The sequence below is a fragment of the Artemia sp. Qi Xiang Cuo genome, chromosome 21 (genome assembly GCF_049724085.1).
Source record: "Artemia sp. Qi Xiang Cuo chromosome 21, ASM4972408v1, whole genome shotgun sequence".
Taxonomy (NCBI): domain Eukaryota; kingdom Metazoa; phylum Arthropoda; class Branchiopoda; order Anostraca; family Artemiidae; genus Artemia; species Artemia sp. Qi Xiang Cuo.
In genome coordinates, this window is record NC_142814.1 from 35,699,552 (window position 1) to 35,724,930 (window position 25,379).

At 34.2% G+C, this 25,379-nt stretch overlaps 1 protein-coding gene across 1 annotated transcript; it reads right to left on the reverse strand.

The window, feature by feature from the left end:
• LOC148939492 (mitochondrial nicotinamide adenine dinucleotide transporter SLC25A51) lies at positions 1-24,705 on the reverse strand. Its single transcript, XM_089106662.1, has 3 exons — positions 24,631-24,705; positions 8,340-8,545; positions 1-2,443 (listed from the first exon to the last, which is right to left on the reverse strand). The coding sequence occupies exons 2-3, from the start codon at positions 8,520-8,522 to the stop codon at positions 1,694-1,696; spliced, it is 933 nt and encodes a 310-aa protein (XP_088962788.1). The 5' UTR covers positions 8,523-8,545; positions 24,631-24,705; the 3' UTR covers positions 1-1,693.
• Positions 24,706-25,379: the final 674 nt, after the last annotated feature.

A 25,379-nucleotide genomic window follows, 5' to 3' on the forward strand; every position in this document is an offset into this window, starting at 1 on the left:
TTTTGTAGTTTTTTTGTACACCCCCCCCCCCGAACAAAATCATGAATACGGCCTTAGGCAGAACATATGGCTCTAGGAGATAAAGACGCTAATTGCTACTCTGACAGCGTCAATAAAGTGCACGAAGTCATCAATAAGTCATTTTTCCACCAACTTTTATAAAGTACTTTGTGGTGCCCAGAAAGAAGTTGGTTTAGTGTAGCTGTTTCGATAAAGTAAGCAGAGTCGACCAATAGAACAAGGCAGATGAGGCAAAATTTTCAAATTGGAAAAATATGGAATTCCAAAGTTAAAAAATCACTTACTTCTTTTGTCAGAGTTATATCAATAGAATATAAATAGTCATTGAAAGGAAGGTAAAATGTTTACGTTGAAAGTTTAAATTGTTCTTTAAATAGAATTTCTGGTAAATCAACGCGCTCAAGTTCTCGTCTGAGCGGTCAAAACCCAGACTGTATAAACAAAGAGAAATTAATTATTTTTGTGAATCCTAAATGCCGACTACAAACAGTAATACAATCAAAGAACTCAAAGATATTTGTGCATTGAGACATCCCTCGTTTTGAATAAAAAAGTATTATTGGTATATTCTATTCTAAAACATACCGACTTATTCATAATAAGACCCAAAGTTCAACAATCAAAATTTACAAATTGCGACGAATCTGCCATGATAAAAAAAAAACAAAAAAAAAAAAACGTGAAATATTCCTCAATCAGTCAGGTACACATAACTTTATTTGATTTGACTCCTAATTTCGTATTTTTTTTAATAATAAAAAAAGATAAATCTAAAAAATATTTTTTGGGAATTTGAGCCTGATTTTCAAACGATTTTTTTTTACATCAGAGGGGATATTACGCATTGAATATATCACGAAAAAAAATTTGGTTTTAGTCACAAACTGAATTTAAGAAAAACTATCAAGCAGTATTTAAGTATTTAATTTTTCTCTGTAAGTATTTTCCTCAAAAACAAAATCTTCTTGCACGGGTATGTTATAGATTTATTTAAGTTAAGGGCAATGAGGGTTTAGAGCACGAGATAAAAAAACATTTGAATTAAGAAAATATAACTTGATACTTTTTCATTTAAGAGGCAACGTAGACTATTTTTGGTGTATTAGTTTTAAATTTAATTTTTGTACTTATTTTGAGCATTTAAGAACTGCTAAAAAAAAAAAATTATTTCCTAGTTTCAGGCCAAATCATACGTTTTCACTAATCTTGCCCAGCACATTTTCTTTAACAAACATTTATGTTTTCGTACATAAAAAATAGGTCTTTTGTAGGGCTGTAGTTTTTAGAGAAGGGGGCTCCCAGGATTTAAACCAGATTTACGATAAATGTCACCTTTTTTTTGTTTCAACAAAACTATTTTCATATAACCTTTCAATCTTTATTAGTGTGGAACAAGCGGAAGGTGAAACTTCAAATTTCCACCGGGCCTCATTTAGGCTGTAAATTCGTAAAAAAAATGATTTAACAATCACAAACATTTTCTAAGTTCTCGAGAAATCAAAATTCTGGAAGTAGTGTATTCAGGAACTCGGAAGTTACTTGTTCTTACCCAAAATCGGGCTTTAGATCCATCCCCGAAACTTTTCATTCACGCAGCACAATGCTTTTCCAAAGTTTCCGAGCCTCCCTCCCTCTTCTACGCTTTTACCTAAAATGTGTGGAAGTTAGAAAATCAAGGATAATTGATCATATCTTTTTGATATAGCAACTTATGTAATAACTCATAAGATGCATTAATTATACCCCAACTTAACAGGGCCCGAGTATAATTCACATGAACCCCATAAAACATTCGATGCAGCGACTGCCCTCTTTGATGATAAATCACTTTAAATGATTCTGTCATGCTTTGATGTGGTCCACCCAGATGACACTGCATATGCGTTTTGATAATATTAACAGGATAAAAAACAGTACTTATAAAAGCCCCAACCATTGCCCCACAAACAAAATCTGATATTAGATTTCCAATATGTGACTCTGTGTGTGGCAACAATGGTTTAATATGCTCGCGTAAATAGAAAAACATAACATTGCTGAAACCATTACGAACTATTATCGGTACAAGGCCTCTATAATATTCCTTCACGCCGTACGGCTTTAATTCACTAAAAGCATGGAACGTGTTCTTAAACCGATTTTGATAATGTTGATCTTGCATTATCATCTGGACACGTTCAAATGGACAAAGTATGGCTTCCGTCCACCCAGCCAACATCGCCGAGACAGATTTATTTGTTTGATGAGGAACTCGTGGAAAATATTTAGTGATCAAATGCTGGAATTTATCATACATTCCAAACATTATGGATATTGAGACTGTCTTTTGGCACAGGGGTGGTAGAAGGCCGCGATAAAGGTTCCGATATCCTTCAGATTTCAGCTGCTCAACTGCATGCTTTGTGTGCATTCCATGGAGCATCTTGAATATATAAAAGATAAAACTTAATATAAAGAAATATTAACATTGTGAACGGGATTGAATATTTATAAATGATATGTACTATAAATATATATTTATTCATATACATCTACAAGTATGAATTCAAGTATCTGTGGAATCAGAGATTTTGCAGCTAAATTATTATAGCTACAAATTTGAAATTTTTCAAAAATAACCCTGGAGTCATGAAAATGGAAACTAAGCTATAAAAAAAATATATGTATACATATTTAAACTTGAGATGTGACATCATTAAAAAGAGAAAAGAAATTTGCCTGAATGTTTTCATACCATTAAGCTGTTTTAAAAAGCCTCAATCAGGGCTAACTGTGACAGCTGACTGCCCCCTACAAGTGGAGGGGGCCAGGAAAAGAACTGACAAAGATATATATATATATATATATATATATATATATATATATATATATATATATATATATATATATATATATATATACATATATATATGAAAAAGAAACTCAGAAAATGTCACGGCGTAAAACATTGGTCATGGTACTTGAACGGCTTTTATATGTAAAATCCTCATATCATCCTAAAACATGTCAAAATATAAAAGAAATAGACATAAATAAATAGGATATCCTATATTATTCAATATTATCAGTTCTTTGATTTTTTTTTTAGAATCAAAGGCAACGCTATAGCGTTGCCTATAGTAGAGGCCATACGACTCCAATGTTTTATTATTTTTTTTTTCCCAAAGGCACTTCATATGGAAGGGGTTGTCGTATAAACTTCAAAGCGGGCTCATTTGATTGGAAATCGAGACTTCTAGTGCCCTTTTAAAAGGTCAAAAGTGATTGGAAGGCAACTTAACATCCCTTCCACGCCCACTATTTCCCCAAACACATCCAATCAAAATTTTGAGATGGCCATTCTGTTCAACGTAGTTGAAGATTCTGAAAATTAGGTCTTTGAGGAAGACAATCCCCCCATAGCCCCCAGGGCAAGGGTTGTAAGTTATGACCTGGGGGCATATAAGGTTTTTATAGAAAGCGTTGTCGTAGATAATTCAAAAAGGGCTCATTCGATTGGAAATCTAAATGGCTAGTGCCCTTTTTAATAGTCGAAAGTGATTGGAAGGCAACTAACACCCCTCCCACGCCCTCCATTTCCCCAAACACATCTAACCAAAATCTTGAGATAGCCATTTTGTTCAACGTAGTTATTCCCTGGGGGCATATATGGTTCTTATGGAAGGGATGCTTGTATAAACTTCAAAGAAGGCTCTTTTGATTGGAAGTTGAGAGTTCTAGTTCACTTTTTAAGAGTCAAAAGAGATTGGAGGGCACCTTGCCCCCCATGCCCTTTTTTCCTCAAACCCATCCGATAAGAACTTTGGGATAGCCATTTTCGGCACAACCCCCAGGGCCCGAGGGCAGGCGTTGTAAGTTATGCCCTGGGAGAATTTGTGGTTCTTATGGAAGGGATGCTCGTATAAACTTCAGAGAGGGCTCATTTGATTGGAAATTGAAAGTTCTAGTTCAATTTTTAAGAGTAAAAAAATATCCGAGGGCACCTAGCCCCCCCCCCACACATACCCTTTTTTACCCAAGCCCATCCGATAAAATTTTTAGAATAGCAATTTCATTAAAAATAGTTCAAAGTTCAGATAACAAAAACTCCGGTGTACACACAGCCCCCCAGTGCCCAGGGATAGCTGCTGTAAGTTATGCCCTGGGGGCATATATGGCTGTTATTGAAGGGATGCTCGTATAAACTTCATAGAGGGCTCATTTGGTTGGAAATTGAAAGTTGTAATTCACCTTTTAAGAGTAAAAAATGATCGGAGTGCAGCTAGCCTCCCCCCACACTCCATTTATTTTTTCCCCATAGGCACTTCATATAGAAGGGGTCGTCGTATAAACTTCAAAGAGGGCTCATTCGATTGGAAATCGAGAGTTAGAGTGCCATTTTTAAGAGTCAAAAGTGATCAGAGGGCAACTCGCCCCCAAGCCCTTTTCCCCCAAATACATCTGATAAAAAATTTGAGGTAGCCATTTTGTTAAAAATAGTTCAAAGATCATATAACCAAAACTCCTTTACGTATGGCCCTTTCGTTAAAAATGGTTCAAAGGTCCGATAAGAAAAATTCCTGTGTCGACGCACCCCCCCCCCAGGGCCGGGGACAGGCGTTGTAAGTATTGCTGTGGGGGCATATATGGTTTTTATGGAAGGTATGCTCGTATAAACTTCAGAGAGGGCTCATTTGATTGTAAATTGAAAGTTCTAGTTCCCTTTTAAAGGGCAAAAGATATCGAAGGGGAACTAGCCCCCCCCCCCTCCATGCCCTTTTTTCCTCAAACATATCCGACAAGAACTGAAATAGCCATTTCTTTAAAAAATAGTTCAAAGACCATATAATAAAACCTCTGGGGTCAGCAAAACTCCCCAGGGCCAGGAGACAGGCGATGTAAGTAATACTCTGGGGAAATATATAGTTCTTATGGAAGGGATGCTCGTATAAACTTCGGAGAGGGCTTATATGATTGGAAACTGAGAGTTCTCGTTCCCTTTTTAAGAGTCAAAAAAGATCGGTTTTAGACTTTTACATTGAGAGAAGGAGGCAATATCCAAACTCTTTTGTGGAGTGATTTTTGTTCTTTTCAAGTATTATGTGCATATTCAATTTAAGTTTCACTCGGTTTGATATATATTTATTCGTTTACAGTAATATATATTTTATTTTTGTTTTAATTTATTGTTTATCTTATTTATGTTAGAGTTAATTTTCATCTATACTTCAATAGGAAAATATTTTTTTTCGTTTTAAGCTTGATTTTCATATTCAATCTAAGCATTACTCGCTTTAAGATCTATTTATTCATTTATATTGTTACTTGTTGTATGTTTTTTCCTATGATTGTTTATTTAATTTCTGTTAGTTTTGGGTTTCATTTATTCTTTAATAGTAATTTCTGGTCGTTTTGAGTTTGAATTTTAACAGGTATTTGTATATGCTGAGCTTAAGTTTAAAATGGCCTTTACTTTTCTTTGAATAACTTATTTTTCAGAAAGTTTTTTCTAATTAATCTAAAAAAATGACTAGTTTCTCAAGCACACGCTTTAGGTAGCCAGGTACCATAGAGAAATTTATTTCAAAGGGGGTATACGTTCAAAAATAAACAAACATCAACAGTTATAATAAAATTATAAGAAAAATGTAAGGTACTATAGGAAAAATTATAAAACCGCGGTGGGATCAGAGCCAGAGGGCAGAAGGCTTTTTACCCACGTGTGTGTTCCTGTATATAATAAACTATGTAGTAATATAGTCCTTTTGATTGCATAATGGTTACAAAAGATTTTTACCATGATTGATCTACTCCACCCCCAAATAAGCTGCCTCGACTAAATCTGTATATTTATAGCCCCCCCCCCTCAATTTTTCTACATTCTTTTTTGTAAATTCACCTCTTTTTGGTGCTTCAGACAAATTTGCAAGACGAACTTCCAAGTCAAAAATTTAGGCCATGATACTTTTTTTGTACACCGACGTTATTTTCGTGTTTTTTATTTTTTGCAAGTTTTAAGAGTAACTTTAAATGCTGAATCTGATGAAAGAATATGGTTAAGTTTACTGTTTGGATTTCTATGTTCCGAAGTTCAAAATTATATTTGAAATAATTAGTAAATTGTCAAACACATTATCTAATTTCTCAAAAGAAAAAACATGTATTTGTTTTAGAAATAACACATTTTCAGCTAGATTTCTTTTAAACTTCAATGAAAACAGTGAGTTCAAATTTGACAGTCATGGTAAGCAAATTTTAAAAATGCTATCTATGAAGCAGGTAGACCACTGCAATTCCGCCCAATGAACCAACAACACCTCTTACGAGTATGTTTTATGGAAAAAGCACTATGTCACTATGCTTTTTTTTGGAAAAGCACTAGCAAAACTATTTGGTTTGGGGCGCAATATCTTCGTCAGACCTGGTTTGTTGCTCTAACCCATCAGTTGGTTTAGCCTATATGGTACAAAGCATTATTTCTTTAAAGGAAGAGGACGCTAGAAAACATCAACTAAATTTTCAAAATACGAAATTATTGTTTATTTTACTTGCAATGATGATACAGACAGATCTTCCAAGGTCAAAATAAATATAGGAGTCTAATCAATATCAGAATATTTTCCTTGAAGTAAATATTGTTTCCACATGAAATTTGATTTTTTCCTCTACCAAAGAATATGTCTTTCTAATAATACCTTTTTCTTGTTTAATTATCTGGAGATGCTAATAATAATGTCTCTATCTTTATCATTGACAAGTTCTACCAAGATTCATTCTCACAACTCCTTAGATTTCTTGACATTAGCATAACTTAAGAACTTTATGAAATGTTATGTAATCTAAGGGACCAAATTGGGTCTGTAACATAGGTGGCGCTGAGTAGATTCTAGTTCTATTAGGAATTTACCATTACGTCATTTTGTATACGTTATGGAGAAGTCAATAGCAGAAACAACATAGCATTTATTAATGAACAATAAACAGCTTTTGAAAATAAATGAAAAATAGCAAGCTTTTTCTAGAAAGCCTTTTACACTTTATAAGAGCTTGAATTTTCATCTCTATTCCACATTTCTCATTTTTAAACAGTTTGCTAAAGATGATTGTGATGATTTTAGACAATGAATCAGATAGATTCATGGGTTTTTATATTAAGGTAGCGTGAAAAGACTTGTTTCAGTGTGAAAGTTTACACTTAATACAGCATAACTTAACCACTCAGCACAGAACATTACATACATAGCATAAAATGTTCATTATAATGAATCCAAAGGAATCGTTTTGTCAACAGGATATGATGCAATTCACTAGCGGATCCAGGGGGACCCCCCACCCCAAGATTTTTTCTGGTGCCCTCATACCTTGTTTTTTTCTTCTTCTTTTTCACTTTTTTTTTTAAATAGATTTGTCAATTTGGTCAATTATTGGCACCCTTGTCACATTGACACCCCCCCCCCAAAAAAAATTTATTCTAGATCAGCCCCTGATGCAATTGAAAATATCTGAAAAATAAAACTAGAAAGAATACAAAAAATTTTTGCATGTACCTTCAAGATTAATTAATTACACACCTGATGAAACTTGTTTTATTTCCAAATCAAATAGCTTGAAATAATAATTACACATCGGATAAACTAACTGACGAAATAACTAATATTAGTCAGACGAATTGACTAGTATTTCAAATTAATTTGAATAATTTATTTACTTTCCAGCAGTAAGAGAGCTTCCTCCTTAAAATCATAAAAAAAATTTCAAATCTAAAACTAAAAAGATAATAATGATTTAAAATTATGTACACATAATTATGTAAAATCTTTTTTCGCCAACAAATACATTTTACATGATTGTATCGAGTTTCATCAGATGTGTGATTAATTTTTTCAAGTGTTGTTATTTGAATACTATTTTAGCACTATTTTTCACATATTTTCAACTGCACCACATCATGCTGATTAAAATATTTCTTTGAATTCGATACATTGAATCTTCAATTGAAGATCATGTTCATATTGACAGAAAATCGCATTTTCCACTATATGAAAATAATTCCAAATAAACTATAAAAATGCGGAATTTTATGAAGTCCAATTTTAAAAGAAATTTCTACTATTAAATTAGACTATCCCATAAATTAGTTAGTTTAATTTAAAGTATACTTTTTAAAGTAAACAGGTTGTAATAATTGTAATTATGTGTTGAAGAAAGTTACCCCTCCCCCTCTTTAATTTTATTCTTAAGATGACCCTTGAATGTTTATGCAGGTCTTTATGATAATATTACTCTGCTGGATATACTGTTATACCTTGTTGAATATAATAATAAAAAAAGGAGTTTACCTGTCTAAACATAACCTTGTTGATTGGAAAGGTGGTAGTAATATTGATAAAGGCTGCCCCCCATCCACAAACAAATTCTCGAATTTCAAAATCATTTGGCCCTGGATGTATTACTGCTTTTGCTCTATGAACAGATTTTTCCAAAAAACGCCTTGGACCATCACTGTCTTTTCTTGTATCCATGGTTTTTCAGTTGCTTCATTTCCCTGAAAGATTTCAGATTAACGGAAAAAATTAACTGAAAGTCTATTGTTGAAGAAGGATTTCATCTCTGCCCAGAGACGAATTGCAAATTTTGCATAATTCCTATTGAAAAATTTGGGGAGATAAACTTGGTTGCTAGATCATATCTCTGTCCTATACTTTCTCTTCTGACTTAAGTCCCATCCTTCCTTGGAGGTCTTCTTGGGGCCTCTTTTTTCGTAATGGCGTGGATATGTCATCTGTATGCCTCACAGTATTCTGCTAGGCAAAGAAGGTCAGAATGGCAAAGAGGCGCAAAATTTTCCTTCCACCTCTTTGGGGGGCGACCCCGAGGGTGAGAACCGTGAATTTGGAATTCAAAGACGATTTTGGGAGACAGGACTGACTCATTCGTTATACGTGCCCGAGTCAACGAAATTTCTGAAGTTGGATCTTGGTGAGGGTTGTTCATTTAATTTTAAGGCGCTCAAGGAGTTTGACGTTTGAAAGGCAGGTAATACCAACACTGCAGCAGAGACATTTAGTTTCAAACGCTGTGAGTCGACACTGGTCATCTACCTTCAACGTCCATGTTTCACATGAGTATATCGTGATGGGGTTAATCAACGTATGAAAAAGTCATATCTTAAGTCGTAAAGACAAATCCTTGCTTCGCCATATGGGCCTAAGGGCTTTGAAACTGGAACTCGCGAGGGCGAGTTCCGTATCTAATTTTACAAGCCAGTTAATTCTATCTTTGTTCTAGGCTATCCAGGAATTAATTACTTAATCTCCTCTTTCCTCCAGCTGTTGAATCTCCATTTCTTTACTATCTTTCTTTTTCTTTATGTTATTCCTCTTCCATTTCTCTCTGTTGATTTTTTCTTTTAATTAGATGGGATAGGTATTTTCTGTATTTCTACCTCCAATTGCTTTAATAAATGATTAATAGTGCTTGTAAATGCTACTATGCACGGACACATTAGAATGGATTAAAAAGACCAATTCAAACAGTGACAAAACATGATGAGAGGATACAAAATTTGGGTATACATATTTTTTGATGAATACTGAGTATGAAGGCAAATTACATGAAAATTAACCTCTAAAATTATCATCTAAGAACCACTGAATTTGGAATTGAAATAGACTATATAGACATTTTCTTTTTAATACTTTTCCTATGTGAAGCAAAGCTTATTAATATAGTAAAAACTATATTCTGAATTCCCTTAGCATAAGCTCTATGCTTTATGATGGGTAAGGCTATTCTCCAGATCCACAACCTGGAAGTAATAGTTTCAGAAAAAAAACAGCACTGATTGTGAATATGGGAATGCCATACCAGGATCCTAGCCAGTGCAGTCAATAGGGGGGGGGGGCTCCTAGATTTTTTGGTCCCCTCAAGAGTTTAGATTTTTTGGTCTTTTAATTGAAAACACCTTTATATATTTTTATTAAAAAAAATTACCAACCCGCCAGATTTTGAAAGAATATATTTTGACCTCCCCTTTATCTTGGTAATGTGATGCCACTAAGGCTAGCCAAGGCAGTTTCATCACTATGTCCTTTCCCATACTAAATTCAAAGACTACTGACATTAAATTCACCAATGGCAAAATAGACTTCCAAATATGTGTAAGAACTACACTGTAGAGAATTACTTGAAATTTCATCATGGCCCAGCTTCAATAAACCTTGTAATCAGAAATGTAACAAATTTAAAATCACATTTTTGAATCATACATGGGATGCAGACATATTTCAGTTTTGGCAATCAGCTCACACTGAAAAAACACCTCTCAGTTTTATTACAGTTTTACTACTGATGACGGTCACTGCATATGTGACCGAAATACCTGGTATTTTTGTGAATTTCTGTCACTGTTATCATCATCACTGTCTATTAAAAGGATTTTATCCCTATTTGGACTTTTATTTATCGTCATGGAAAAGCAGTGTGGTCTCTGAAATTATCTAAGATAGATGAATATTGTTTATGTTTTGTTCCTGTTGGTAGTCCTAGTACTCCTAGTGCTCCACAGCTAAATGCATTCTATTTTATTTTTAAAAAACCTTTGAGCATTTTTTCTTAGGAGGCAGGAGGTAAAAAAAGGTGTTTTTAGGTCACTATTTTAAACTAAAGTAAAGAGCAAAGCTATGTCTTCAGCCGAGTAAACAAACTAGCAGAAACTATAATGAACATGAACAATGAGCTAAAAGTTAAAAGAAACATATATTAAACTTGATAAAAAATGAAACCAATAATAAACTTATAATGAACCTTAAAAAAGACCTGTATTCAACTCAAACTCAAAACAAACTATAATTATTGGACATATGCATGCAGAAGTCATCCCCGTTGTACCCCAATAATAGTAAAAAAAAACCCAGATATTTAAGTTAAAAGGTACATATATTGGACTTAATAAAAAATAAAACCAATAATGAACTTATAATGTATGGTACCAAAAATAAAACTGATGTTCAACACAAACTCAAAACGAACAGAAATTACAAGATATACGAACTGGGAAGTTGCCCCCCTTGCACCCCAATTATAGCATGAGTGTCGTTTGCCCTTTACTGAAAGCAATATGTGTTTTAAGCAGCTTCTCTTTTATCATTATAACATTGAGAAATAAATAGACTAGGCCTAACAAAAACTCCCGAAATTGATTCGATTATTTTCATGATATTAATATATTTCCATCAGGCTGGTATGCAATAAAATTCCATTCAAACTTTCTTCATTCTTAACATATTCCTTTAAAAAGCATAAAAGAACCAAATAAGTTTGTCATTAAAAAACTTCACTCCAAAGAACAAAACGGATTTCTTTAAAAAATAAAACTATTTATTTCTAAGTGTAATTTAGGCACTGCTCTATATGTTTAAATAAAATAGACCAAAAAAGAAGAATTTAGACACAAAATTGTTTTTTTAAACATGTAGATTTTCTTTTGCATGATCTTGATTGTTATGGGAATTTTAGTTTTCAATTTTTATAGTTTTATTTAATACATTGATCAAAAAATTGATTTGGTTTTTATTTGTTTACAGCATCAACAACAAAGCAACAAAGAAAAATGATCCCTAAGACACCTCAGTAGCTTCACAAATTATTTTTCTAAGATTATTCCAACCATCTTCCACATTGTCAAATTTTAAATTCTCAAGTTTAGTATTAGTAACTGTTCCGGGAAAGTTTCTCTCAAATTCTCATCCGGGAGTCAACCAACATCATAACTTCCTGGGAGGTAGTTACCCTTCCAAAATAATAACTTTAAATTATCACTAGCCTAATAATAAATTAGACACTAATAATAATAAACCCTATACACTACTAGATGGTGATGTTTACTTTTAGCATCAATAACAGCACTCCTATATACCCTAGTATCTTATATTGATCCTGCCAGTCTTTGGTTTACTATAACATAATTGATGAGGTTTGTTAAAATCTACTTTTCCAAGATTCCATCTTTTCTAGATTCCAAAAATCATGCTCAACTTTGAATCTGATTGGTCAACATTTTTATGCTTGAAATTTGAATAATATTCTACTTCAGAAATTACTAACACCATACATAATTGATGCTTATAATGTGTGCAGTTTTGATTTTATCATTAAATGTAATTATAGTGTAAGGATAGAGCTAATTTTAGCATAGCCAATTGATGTTAGCATAGCCCAGTAATAGCTAGCAATACATGTGTGAGCTGAGGGATGGTTCATTCTGTGTGCAATCAAGTCTCATAGCCCTTAATTGTTTCACCAATAGCATTTAGACCACTAATTCCCAAAACAATGAAAAAATGGGGGTTCACAATTCTAACCTAAGGGTCTGCAAAAATTTATCTGGTTTAGATAATGATGAAATAAGCAGTAATAGGTAAAATCACCACACACTTCAGCCAAGCCATAGCAGAGCTATGTTTGCAGTAAAAACATACTCACTTCTGATTTCGCCCAGTCATCCACCTCACAGTAACAGTGCTTTATGGCAGGGAATAAAAGAGAAAAAAATCACACATGCTAAAAAACAAAGAGATTAACTGGCACCCAGCACTTCTTACCTACCAAAGCAAAGCACAACATCCAGTAGACAATACACACATACAATTCCGATTTTGTCCAGTCATCTTCTTTGCAGAGAAATAGAAATAGTAAGTACAATTTGACTGAAGGAGTGAATAGAATCTGAATGCTGGCAGAATTAAAAAAAATGGTTAAGTAGAATGATCAGACAAGATATGGACTAGTTCTGAGGGCCATAGGAACATCACTGTTCAGTTGAAGAAAAACAAAAGACAAACATGAGAGAATACTAAGAGACCTCAAAGTAAGGAGCATCATATTAACAGAACTATCTGTTTCAGGGATATGATTCATTGTAACAGAAACACTACGTAGTTAGACACAATTCTTGAAGGGTTTGGAAACTGTAAAATTAAGCTTTTATCCTATCAAAGCAATGGCAGGAGAGAAATCTGGACAACTTTTTGGTTAATTGAGTGGAGGTTGCAAAGCATGTGATGTTATTTGTGAGTTAGGCCTTTTTTTATATGTCACCACTTTGTCTCATTAAATAATTTCTTTATTAACCAAAAAGTCTTGAGTGAAAGGGTATTCCTCTGAAGCTGATATTACAGTTCTTTATGTTTAAGGTCCATACCATTTCAGTTTGCTTATGCTCTCTTGATCCATGTCCAAACCATTTTGATTGGCAAACCAATAGCTGTATTTTTGGCACTTGCTTGCCAGGCATCAGAACTGACACAAAGTTTGTAATGAATCTCAGTGGAAAGGATTTTCCTATGCATTGCATGGATTGTATCCAGTCAGGCCCTAATAAGATAGATCTGAAATAAACAGACCATGTGGTTCATAATTTAATCCTCTATCTGAATACAACAATCATTTCACACAATTCGGAAAATTCTGGAATTTTAAGTTACCAGAATTTGAAAAGCCTGATGTCGTTTTAATTTTCAGCTTTCTTGGAATTCTAAGCCACCCCACCCACAACCCTGTAGCCTGGCCCCAAATCCCTTTGTCTCCCTAAAAAGTCTGATTTATAAAATCTAGAGGATGTATGGAGTCCCACCAGTGACATATCTGTATAAATATATGACCATTCCACTACATAAGGAGACATGTCAAGAAAACAATTCTTACTTCAGATTTGCCAATTAACTGAGCAGTATACATGAAGAAACAGATAACAGTATTGATCTTCATACGGGTTTTTGTGCCCGGACGGGGTTCACATATAAAATCTTGGAAGCCCATGACACAGGCATTGTGGTCATCTTGCTTTACTTTGTTAATATTACATAAAATCGGAGTCAGGTCACCCCTGTTGTTTTGGTTCGCTTGTGGGATAAAGTCATTTTGATCACTGAACTTGCAAATATACTCCCACAATCTCTAATGAATTCAATTGCGTTTTTACACTGTTTCACTGGTTGTGATATTGTGAGCTTCATTTTTTCCAAAGGATCAAAGACAATCCTTAGAGCAGCTGTACTGTGGTTACCTCAAATATCTGCTCTTACTGAACAGATTTTGGAACCAATCAACCAAGTAGTTGAGCTTGAGGAAAATATTATGAAGCTGTGTTGTGAGATTTTGATTGCCTCATACAGAAAATCAGAGGAATTCGTGTTTGAATGACCTCCACGTTCACTTGTTCCCTTACCAGAAAATAATGAAGAGCCTGCCTCCAACTGATGACTCCTTTACCTTACATGTAATGAGGTGCATTTACCAGTGGTCCATTATGCTGCAGGCCCTTATGCCTTGCCCCTCATAGTACCCATTAAATCAACCCTTCTTCCTTGGCCATCCACTATTCAGAAAACATTGCCATATTGCAAGTGTAAATCTTGTGGACAAAAATGTCCATGTGCAGATAGGGGTTGCAATATTTTGTGCTCTTGTTGTGGGAAGGGCTGCAAGGTCAAGGCTGATTCAGACAAGGAATAATTGTGCATGGCTTGAAATGGAGGGATACTAGAGAAAAAATTATAATGAATTTGGAATGTGAGTATTAAATAAATAGTGTTAATTCTGACTTTGTTTAGTTTCTTTACATGCATCATTGCTGCAATTTTTTCTAATTAATTGTGTTAGTTTGTTATGAAGACATTCTATGGCCTCTAGCCATTTCTATCTTGTATTTGAGCAGAAAACTGCACCTCAAAATTTGTGGAAGATGCATTTCTTTGCATGAGACACCAAAATACAATAAAATGTCAAGTTTCAGAGTGTTCTATCACTTTCAAGCAAGTGCTGTTGGTATTTTTCAAATCAGCATGGTTGATTTAGGGGGGTAGGCTAATTCTCCTACCTGCCCCATTCTATTGTGGTATGTTTCACATTTTCAACACCTGGACTATAGCACAAGTTCATTCTGCCAAGTCCTACAATTTGGTTGCTGATGAAACACCAGAAGTGTTAAATATGTCACAGCAAAGTTTTATCCATTGCTACAATTACAATTGCACAAGACACAAGGATGAAGTTGATATTTTAGATCTACATATAACATGATTCGTCCTTATCGCTGGCTAGTGCGATTTAAGGTAATTAAGGTAACATGTTACTCAGAAAGCATTGGAAACTTTGAGTCAATCATTAATTTTCTTTGAACTCTTTGGGTAGACTTGCTAAGTTGTGTGGGCAAAGGTGCTGGTGGATGTAACATGGTGGATTCAGATCATAGTGATTCTGTGAAAGAATTTCAGAAGGTGGCAAAGAATGCTCTGCACTGCCCATATATCAACCATGCTCTAAAGCTTCTTCTGTCCAGAGTGTCCAAAACTCTATAGTGTCAATGAAGGAAATAATGTCTTTTTTTATGTTTCTGGAAAACAGAATTATGCAGAAAGCACATTTATCAGGCATGTATAAAAAACCCTGAATCACAAGGCATCATTCCTTAATGGAGTTTGTGGTAGAGTGCCAAAATTGTAGAAGGTCCCTTAACAATTTATATGGACTGATTTTACTACTCAGTCCACTATTACCTTAAATTGCAGCTAAGAGCAATATAAGGATTATTCCTTGCAGAGCTCCAGAATGATGACATGAGTTGTTTTCAAAGTTCTGTAGTGACCAGGTGCTGATCCATGATCAGTAGCATCCCAATTGAGTTTAAACTCTCTGGAGGATCACTCAGCATCCAGCCTTCATTTGAAAACAAAAATGGATTCAGCAGTAACTGTTTCTTTGGATAGTTTGTTCAAACTGTTCCCAATTTGTGATGAAAAGAATTGAGCATGGACTCTAGGTTCCACCATTGGAGCAAAGGAACTTCCTTCCTAGCTATTCCAGAAGAAGAGCTTGGACCTTGCATCTGGAGCAAGTCATGTTAAGAGCCTTCTTACCCAGATGCAAGTTAAACATGGAGAGTGAAAGCAAGTTAAAAAAAAATTTAATGAGGTAAGTAAATAGAACATTGAAGAGAGAACTTGAGGACAATCTCATCAAAGTTCTAAGACCACAGAGCAGAATGAAGAAAGGTATTTTCATCAGAGTCCTCAATTTTTTGTAAAATTATTTTCTGACAAAAAGTGCAAGATCTTAGTACTTTCGGTTGCAAAAAAAAACAGGGCTATATATTTGACCATTAGGGGAAAGGGGTAAAATAAGGCAAAGTGCTTTTTAGAAATGATATAAGCAAGGATTTTAGAATTTTTTTTAGCATTTGCTTCTGCAGGAGCAAACCACTGAACTAGCACCAAATGGATTTTTGATATGCAGAAAGAAGGAAGAAATATTAATTTACCTATATAAAAAAGTGAATAAAAGTGATAGTGCCTGGAATATCTGTTTACTACAATTTTACTGCATGCTATGAAGTAAGAACATGTTTTCTTCTGGTGAGGTCAACCACTAAATTAGCCCAGTAGCCTACCAGAGCTAGTAAATTTTTAATTTTTTACATAATTTAGTCAGGAAGTAAGTGAATACATCACTTAATGCATTTTTTATGCTCTTCCCAAATATAATAATTGCTTCTAGGGCAAATTCCATTTTGTGCCCTTGACTGGGCCACCCCAAAATCTACCTTATTATAGTTTTTAGATTAAGATGCAAAGTTCAAAAATTAGCTAAATACTAATTGGACATATCTTTAAAACGAACCTTTAAACAACTCTCTATGATGTTTTAGTGTCCTGCTAGCAAAAAAAAAAAAAAGATCAGTATTACCCATGCAAAACAGGATTTCCCCCCTGCTGTTCAAGGTGGGGGCTGTATGTTTCCTGTTTAGAATTTTCAACAATAGTGATTCTATGGTATAATTTTGTTTTGCCAGCTTTAATGCTTTTATCAAGGAGTTTCAGGTTCTTTTTAAAAATTAATGCAAATTTTTTTTCAAAAAACCATTTTACTACAATATAAGTCCAATTCCTGAATAAACTAAAAATGGCAGTTTTTTTCTCACTAGACAATGTTTTTCAGAAATGTATTTTTAAGGTTTTCATTACTATAGGCTTTTTTAAATTCTTTAAAGGGTGCTCAAAAAAGAATTTGCTCCAGAAAAAATTAGGCTACTATACTTGGAAAGAGCATAGAAAAGGCACCAAGAGATGTATTCACTTTCTTCCAATCTAAATTATACAGAAAAGTTTAAATTTACCCCAAAGGCCCTTAAAAATATGCAGTTTTCAACATAATTTAGTTGATTTTCATTAGTCCTAATTGTGAAATGCTATTATGAAAACAAATTTGCAGAAACTTTTAAAAACAGCCAGAAACCCCTGTCAAATGATGTCAGTTTTGCTGTAATATCATTTTTGAAGGGTTTCAGGCTCTTCTAAAAATCCCTGCAAATCTGTTTTCAAAATAACATTTTACTATTCAGACTAATGAAAATAACAAATACCATACCTGAATCTGCTACAAAAGAGAAGTTGCTAGCCAGTTTCTTCTTTTCTGGCAAGAATCACTTCCCAGTTTCTTCTTTTAAAAAATGTGATTTAAAATCTTTAAGAAAAACTAAAAACTTTTTTTGTTAGCCTATGGAATGTTTAACCTCGATGGGGTTCATTAAGGGCTCAAAATGTAATTTCCCCCAGAAACAAGTAATGAATTATGAAAAGAACATAAAAAAAACATCAGGTGATGTGTTCCCTTTTTTCCTAGCTAAGTTAGGCTATGTTGAAAACTATATTTATCAGCTAGGCAAACCAAAGTTCCAGAATCTTGCAGTTTTCTTGTAGAGAGTCAAACTACAAAATATATGCCCTTGTAGCTAGTAAGTTGATTGAGAAAAGCAAGATATTATTACAGTAAATTTCTAGGTGGTGTAATAATTTAGCTAGGATAAAAGTGAAAACATCATCACAACGTAAACACAACAGCAACCTTATAAGAAAATCGAAATATATTTTCTTGTGATTATTATCGCTTCTAATCAGCAGTTGTACCAAACCTATCCTGCTCAAGTCATCCTCAGGGCTATACTGTGGTGTTTATTCTCCCCATAGTATAGTGCAGACGGTTTGATATCATCTATTTTCCCTTCTTGTTTTAGTTTTATATTTGTGTTTAAAGCTTTTTCCAATAGGCAATGTTTAGAAGTCCTCCAAAAAAAAAAAGTCCCCCCAGATCCCAAATCAAATTCCATAGTTAAAGATACCCATCCTTGCTGGTCAAGCACATTATCTGAAAGTTCTAATGATAGCTCCAATTCGGAGAATATGACAATGATAACTGTAGGTCCTAATGCAACCATAAATGATGATAATGGGTTTCAAGAGGTCCTCTCTAGAAGCTCTAAAAAAAGGAAAAAAATCTCCCCAATTAAAAGCATTTCCCCTCTCCCTGCCAAAGATCCTCCCTCCAAAAACTTAGGACTTTACCTTAAAATTACTCCCACTAGCCCCTTTGAAATGAAAATGATCACTGCAATAAGAATTGCAATTTCTAAATTGCTAAAATCAATGTTCTCTCTTAACATTAACCGTAATGGATCTCTGCTAATAGCTGTAGAAGCTCAGAAATCCGCAGATACAATAATTAACCTAAAATCCCTTCTGAATTCCCCAATTATTGCATCTAATTGGAACCCAAAACAATCACCAACAAAAATTGTAGTTTATAATGTTCCCCCAGAGATATCTACTCAGGAGTTAAAAAAAGGCCTCTCAGATAGGGCTGGAAACACAATCCCAATTGAGGATGTTACCCAACTTGGAAAACCTAACTCTAATGGCCTAAAAACTAGTAGATCCTTCTTATTCACACTGAAGGATAAAATTGATATCCCAGAAAAATTATTCCTATTTGGACAAATCAAACCACACAAGGAATACAAACCTAAGCCTATTCAGTGTCAGAAGTGTTTGAAACTGGGACACACAACAAACAAATGCAATGAAATTCTCCAAGAGTGTAGTAATTGTAAATCTTTCCATCCTAAAGAGCTGACAACTTGCAACAACACTCAGCCTAAATGCATCAATTGCAAAGGCCCACATGAATCTACAAATAAATCATTATGCCCTGCATACAAGAAAAGAGCTCTAACACTCCAAATATCAACAGAGAAGGCCATCCCATAACCCTTTGCAGCAATGGAAGCAAATGCTGCCCAACAATATCAAATAAAGCCTGTAATGAAACCAACCAAAACCCCCAAGTCAAATGCCCCCAATGCATCAAGCACCCCTTATCAAACACCATCTTCTAAGCCCCCTAGCTCAAATCCCTATCAGAAGGAATCACCAAGCCAACAAGCCTCCTTGTCCGGTGAGATGAGGTCAGCCTGCCCCCCCTCCCAAGATGAAACAAACCAGAAATACTACCAGGAATCAATCCCTTAACCAACAAACAGGATGCACAACCAAAAATTCAATCCCCAAATATATGCTTATTCATTCTAAACTGTAATGTAGTTAAGGCCATGAACATACATCAACTACAGAAAACAAAATCATTGCACAATTGGCAAAAACTCTACATCCCAGAGGATATGCTCATTCAAGCAAAGAAAGATCTTGATTTAGTTTTAACAAAGCTGAACATTGATACAAAGTCATATGAAGAATAAATCAACAACACAACATATATCAATACTCCAATGGAATGTACGATCACTCACTGAAAATAAGCTAAATGAACTAATATCATTTATGAATAATAATTCCATTAATATTGCTTGCCTCCAGGAAACTCATTTAACCCAAAATCAACAAATTAAGTCTCCGGGATATACGATCCGGAGAAAGGATAGATCTTCAGAGAGAAAAGGAGGCGGGGTAGCTTTATTAGTTAATAATAATATAAAATTTTGTGGCATTAATTTTTCAGATTTTGCAAATAATGTTGATGTTATTGGTTTCAGTATTTGGCTGAATAATTTAAAAACCTACATAATAAGCTTTTATAACCCTAATGGCCAAACTACAGATGCCAAGGATTTCTTTAATTATATAAATAATTCTAATATGTTAAAAAATATCATTATTTGTGGTAATTTCAATGCCCACAGCCTTTTGTGGGGGAATAAACCAGCAAATAAAGCTGGTAAATTCATTGAGCATATGACTTTAAATAATAATGAATTAGCTGTTGCTACCCCTCCAAACCTGAACACATATTTCAACCCCAAAAGTGTCAGATTCTCCACAATTGACCTACAAATTGTGTCATTAAATTTTTTGAACACAATTTACATAAATAAAATTGATAGTCTATGTACTGACCACTTTGCTATAGTTTTCTCTCTAAATTAACCTGCTGAAACTTTATCTCATACCTCCAAATATATCAACACTAAAGAAGATTGGTCTATGTTCCAAAATAAGCTAAATGATGAAATTACAAGTTTCATCCAAAGTTCATGCATTTCTAACACCACAGTTGACACACATGCTGAAGCCTTGATATCTTTACTAATAAATACAGCTAATCTTGCTATCTCCGATACAACACCTAAGAAAACATTTCCTAAACAAATTCCTAAAGCATGTTTGACAAATGAGTGCCTAAATAGATGGAGGATAAAAAAGGCAGCTAGGACAGAATTCATAAGAAAAACAGACCTACTACATATTTAAAACAAATTACAAGCAGAATCTAATCTAAAAAGGACTATAATAGATGCTATTATATAAATACTGGAATAATTTTGCAAATAATCTCTCCAGAGAAACGCATGAGCCAATTATACATAAAGTCATAAGCCACATCTGTGGGAAAAAGACTTCCCCTAACCCACTCCTGTATGAGCTTTTACATAATAATACCCATTATGACAATGATAATGGAAAAGCTAACCTATTTGCAACTCTTTTTGTTAATAAGCTAACATCAAATAATCAAAGCAAACTGTCCACAATTCCCATGAACCTAAGTTACAAACCACGCCCAGGATCCGTATACATAACCAATCCATTTTCAATTCAGGAATTGAATAATGCAATACATTAGATTAGGACCAAAACTAGCAGCAGATATGACAATATACACCCTACAAGGATAAAGAATCTCACACCTTCATACAAGCAAGAATTGCTAAATTGTTATAATCAGGCTTGGGTATCTTATATGTTCTACAATATATGGAAATGTTTGTCCCTCCTACCAATCCTAAAGAAAAATAAACCAAAAGATAACCCTGAGTCTTATTGGCCCATAATGATTACACCTGTGATGGGGAAAATAATGGAGAAAATGATTGATCACAGACTCTTTTGGTTTGTTGAAAAAAATAATATGATCCGACACACTCAATCTGGATTCAGGAAATACCACTCCTCAACAGATGCTTTCATTTTGCTAACAAATGCAATAAATGAATCTTTCTCAAAAAATAATATCCTACTGGCAGCTTTCCTAGATTTTGAAGGGTCATATGACAATGTGAACCACCAAATCCTTTTAAATAAACTTGCAAACCTTGGAGTACCCCTAAGCTAGTATCTTTTATTAAATCCTTCATAGAAGTGTGAAGCTTCATTGTTTGTGTTGGTTAAGCCTCTTCACCCCAAAAGACAATATCCAAAGGCCTACCTCAGGGAGCAGTCCTCAGTTGCCTCCTATTTGCCCTATATCTCTGGGACATGAACCTACCCCACACAAATCTACAATATGCTGATGATCTGGTGCTATGGTCATCGGGCAACACCTTTCAGATAGCACAGTCAAATCTGCAAAAGTCACTTTTCCAGTTTGAAAAATTCTCTCAACATTCAGATTTACCCATTGCACCCACCAAGTCAAAAATAATCCAATTTCACCGGAAGCCAAACCATATTAATGCAAAACTAACTCTAAATAAAACAACTATTCCAGAAGATAATAATATTAATTACCTAGGTCTCATGCTTGACCAAAAACTTAATTTCCACCTCCACATTTCAAACACAATAAAAAAATGCTATAGAAAAGCAAATATACTAAAAAGACTTCTTTCCACACCCTGGGGTTGTAAAGAGAAAACCTTACTCCAGTTTTATAAATCACATATAAGACCCCATATTGACTATGGGCTCATCGTCTATGGTGCATGTGCAAAGACCCAGATGCAAAAAATTGAAACAACACAAAATGATATACGTCTCATATTTGGTCTTAGGAAACCCACAAGCACCAAGTTTCTGCTTATGGAGAGTGGATTAACAACAATAAGGGAGAGACGTAGCTTTCTCTTGATAAAACATCTTACAAAAATTGAATCAAATAGCTCACACACATTACATAATTGGTTAAGAAATCTAGCCATGTATAGAGGTATTGCAGATGAGTATGCCAATATTCAAAAGAAGTTCCCTGTACCAGCAAAGTCTATTGCACCTACTTTCCCCCAATCCCCTCCATGGAATTGGTCATTTCCCATAATAAATACTGAATTTTCAAAATGGAATAAAGATTTAACCCTCATTGATTTTGTCCAGAAAAAATTTGCAGAACTTAATACAATTACCTATAAAAATCACTTCCAAATATTTGTTGATGGGTCAAAAATGAATGAGAAGGTTGCAAGTGGTGTTTTCCTTCCTCACCTGAAAATTGCAATGGGCGAGGGATTATTTAATAATTTATCTATAATGTCTGCTGAGTTAAATGCAATAATCATGGCATTAGAACACCTTAAGCAAAACCAACCTTTGATTGAAAATTCAAATAATATGATCATCTATTCCGACTCTTTATCAAGCCTTGAGTTGCTGGCCTCAGCTCCTCAATATAAGTTGGACATTGACACTTATCATTGTCTCAATATTATTGATAATCTTGCTTCAAGTGGCATAAAAACTTACTTTCAGTACATTCCCAGTCACTCTGGCATAAGTGGTAATCATCAGGTTGATGAAATAGCAAAAAATGCTATAAATATTGACCAGCCAAGTGGGAGACCAATCCCAATTAGAGATATTTACCAATGGAGGCTATCAGATATTAATCTTAGTAAGATTAATCCTATCCTTTCCCCCTCTCCAAATAAGTATCTTTCTAAAATTTATCATAGAATTCGTTCTGGAACAAATGGACTAAATTTCCTTGCATTCTCATATAAGCTTTCTAATTCAAGTGGTTCAATTCCCCTGTCCCCTCTTTGCAGGCATTGTAATATGAATAATGAAACAATTGACCATTGCCTATTTGAATGTAATATGCTGACGTCTGCACAACATACCTTGCTTGGTAAACTGTTAAATTACTTCAAACACCACAAAATCCCACTATCAGCCAAGAGCTTAGCCAACTATACCTGCACACAGAGCATAGAAATCGACATCTATCATCTTATATTTGAACTCCTAGAGTTGAAAGATCTGCTGAAAGATATCTGAATATATCTAATAAATATGAGGCAATCAAGCCAGTAGCTCTGTAGCCCACAGAGTGAAGCAAAAGGAAAAGGGCTAAATAGTTTTACTGAAAAGCCCGCCTGCTGTTAAATAGAAGAAGAAGAAGAATCATCTGATACCTTTTTTATTCTTTTTCATAGTTCAGTAATTACTTCTGGGGCTAGTTGCATCTTGAGCCCTTAAAGGGGCCCCAAAGGTATTTCAGTATTGTAACCACACAAAGAAGTTATCAACACTAGTTAAGTTATTGAAAAGTGGTTACAAAAAATATATCACTAGTTTATAAAGTTGTTCAAGAGTAACATATTCCAAAAATACTTATTTATAACATTTGAAACCTCATTTATTAGGCAACTCAAATATACACTGGTGGAAAGTTTAAACTCTCATTTATATCAGAAATATAAATGTGCAAATATATACCCAGCCCCCTAATGGGCAAATATATACCTTGAATCAGTAGGCCTATATATAGGGGTGGGGTTAAAATTCATTTTCAGCAAAATGATTAGGCCTATTATATTTGGAAAGAGCATAAAAAGGCATGGAGTGGTATGTTTACTTTATTTGTAAGCCAATAATATGAATAATGAAAAATTTACCAACTTTACTGTTGAAAATTCAGGATATAGGCTAAATTTGCAAATTAAAGGGGTGGGGTGGGGGGGGGGGGGTTAAAGTTCATGGTAAATTTGTAGTGGGCCATATAATTTAGCTAGGATGAAAGTGAAAACATCATCATCATGCTTTTTTATGCTCTTTCATAGCCTAATTCCATACAAAATACCTTAAGGTTCAAGATGCAATTAGCCCCGGAAGCAATTATTGAATCATGGAAGAGCATAAAAAAGGCATCAAATGAGGTTTTCACTATCATCCTAGCTAAATCATTTTGCCACCTAGAAATTTACCATTATTACAGTACTAGCAGGCAAATTCATGGGTAAGTTTTTGTTTTTCATATTATTGACTTATGAATAAAATAAACATAACACTCAATGCCTTTTTTTATGCTCTTTCTAAATATAATAATCATTTTTGTTGGAAATGGATTTTACCCTCACCCCTATACATACCAATTCAGGGTAGGCTATATATTTGCAGAGTAGGGGAGGGGGGAGAAAGTTTAACTTACCTCTCATTTACATCAGAAATAAAATTTATCCCTCACCCCTAATGTGGAAATATAGCCTAGCCCTATTCAGTTAAAGATTCAGGGATATTTACTCAAAATACGATGACAGCTCTCTAGCTGCAGAGATAAAAATCATCTCACCAGTAACAGTTAAAGATATTAAAGATAAATCACGAAGACAGAGGGATAGGCTAAATAAAATTATTTTCAATTTTGAAATCTTCTGTTTCTTCTCTCATAAAAATACAAATGTTTTTGGCAGAAAAATTAAATTCTAATCATGTGACCTCTGGAATAAATTAAGATAAAATTAGGTCATAAGTTCTTTGAATCTTTGACGTATCAGTTACGGTAAATAGAACAAAATTTTACTTTACAAAGTTTTACTGTGTCAATAAAAAAACATAGGCAAGTTAGCCACCTAGGCATAACCACCAGCATAGGTCTAGTGTTGTTCACTGGGCTGCATTTTGGGTAAATATATACGAAATCATATTATTGAGTTTCAAATAAAGTGAATATACCATTCGATGCCATTTTTATGCTGATTACAAATATAACAACCATTTCCATCGGAAATGAATTTTAGCCCCCCCCCTATAGCCTATGTCAATTCAGGATATAGGCTATATTTCCACATATGGGGGTGGGGGTTAGGTTGGGGGGGCTGAAAATCATTTCCGATAGAAATGATTAGACTAGGTAAAGTTCTACAAAATCATATTATTGAGTCAGGACTAAAGTGAATACACCATTCGATGCCTTTTTTATGCTGATTACAAATATAATAACCATTTCTATTGGAAATGAATTTCAGCCCCCCCCCCCCATATAGGCTATACTTAACCTAACCTAACCCTGAATTGGCATATATAGGGGGGGCTGAAATA

Excerpts from the sequence above, each read along its gene's own strand:
- LOC148939492 (XM_089106662.1), bottom strand. The coding sequence starts at position 8,522 with ATGGATACAAGAAAAGACAGTGATGGTCCAAGGCGTTTTTTGGAAAAA. Across the intron at positions 2,444-8,339 it reads ACAAGGTTATGTTTAGACAG|ATGCTCCATGGAATGCACAC; the intron begins GTAAACTCCTTT and ends TATATATTCAAG.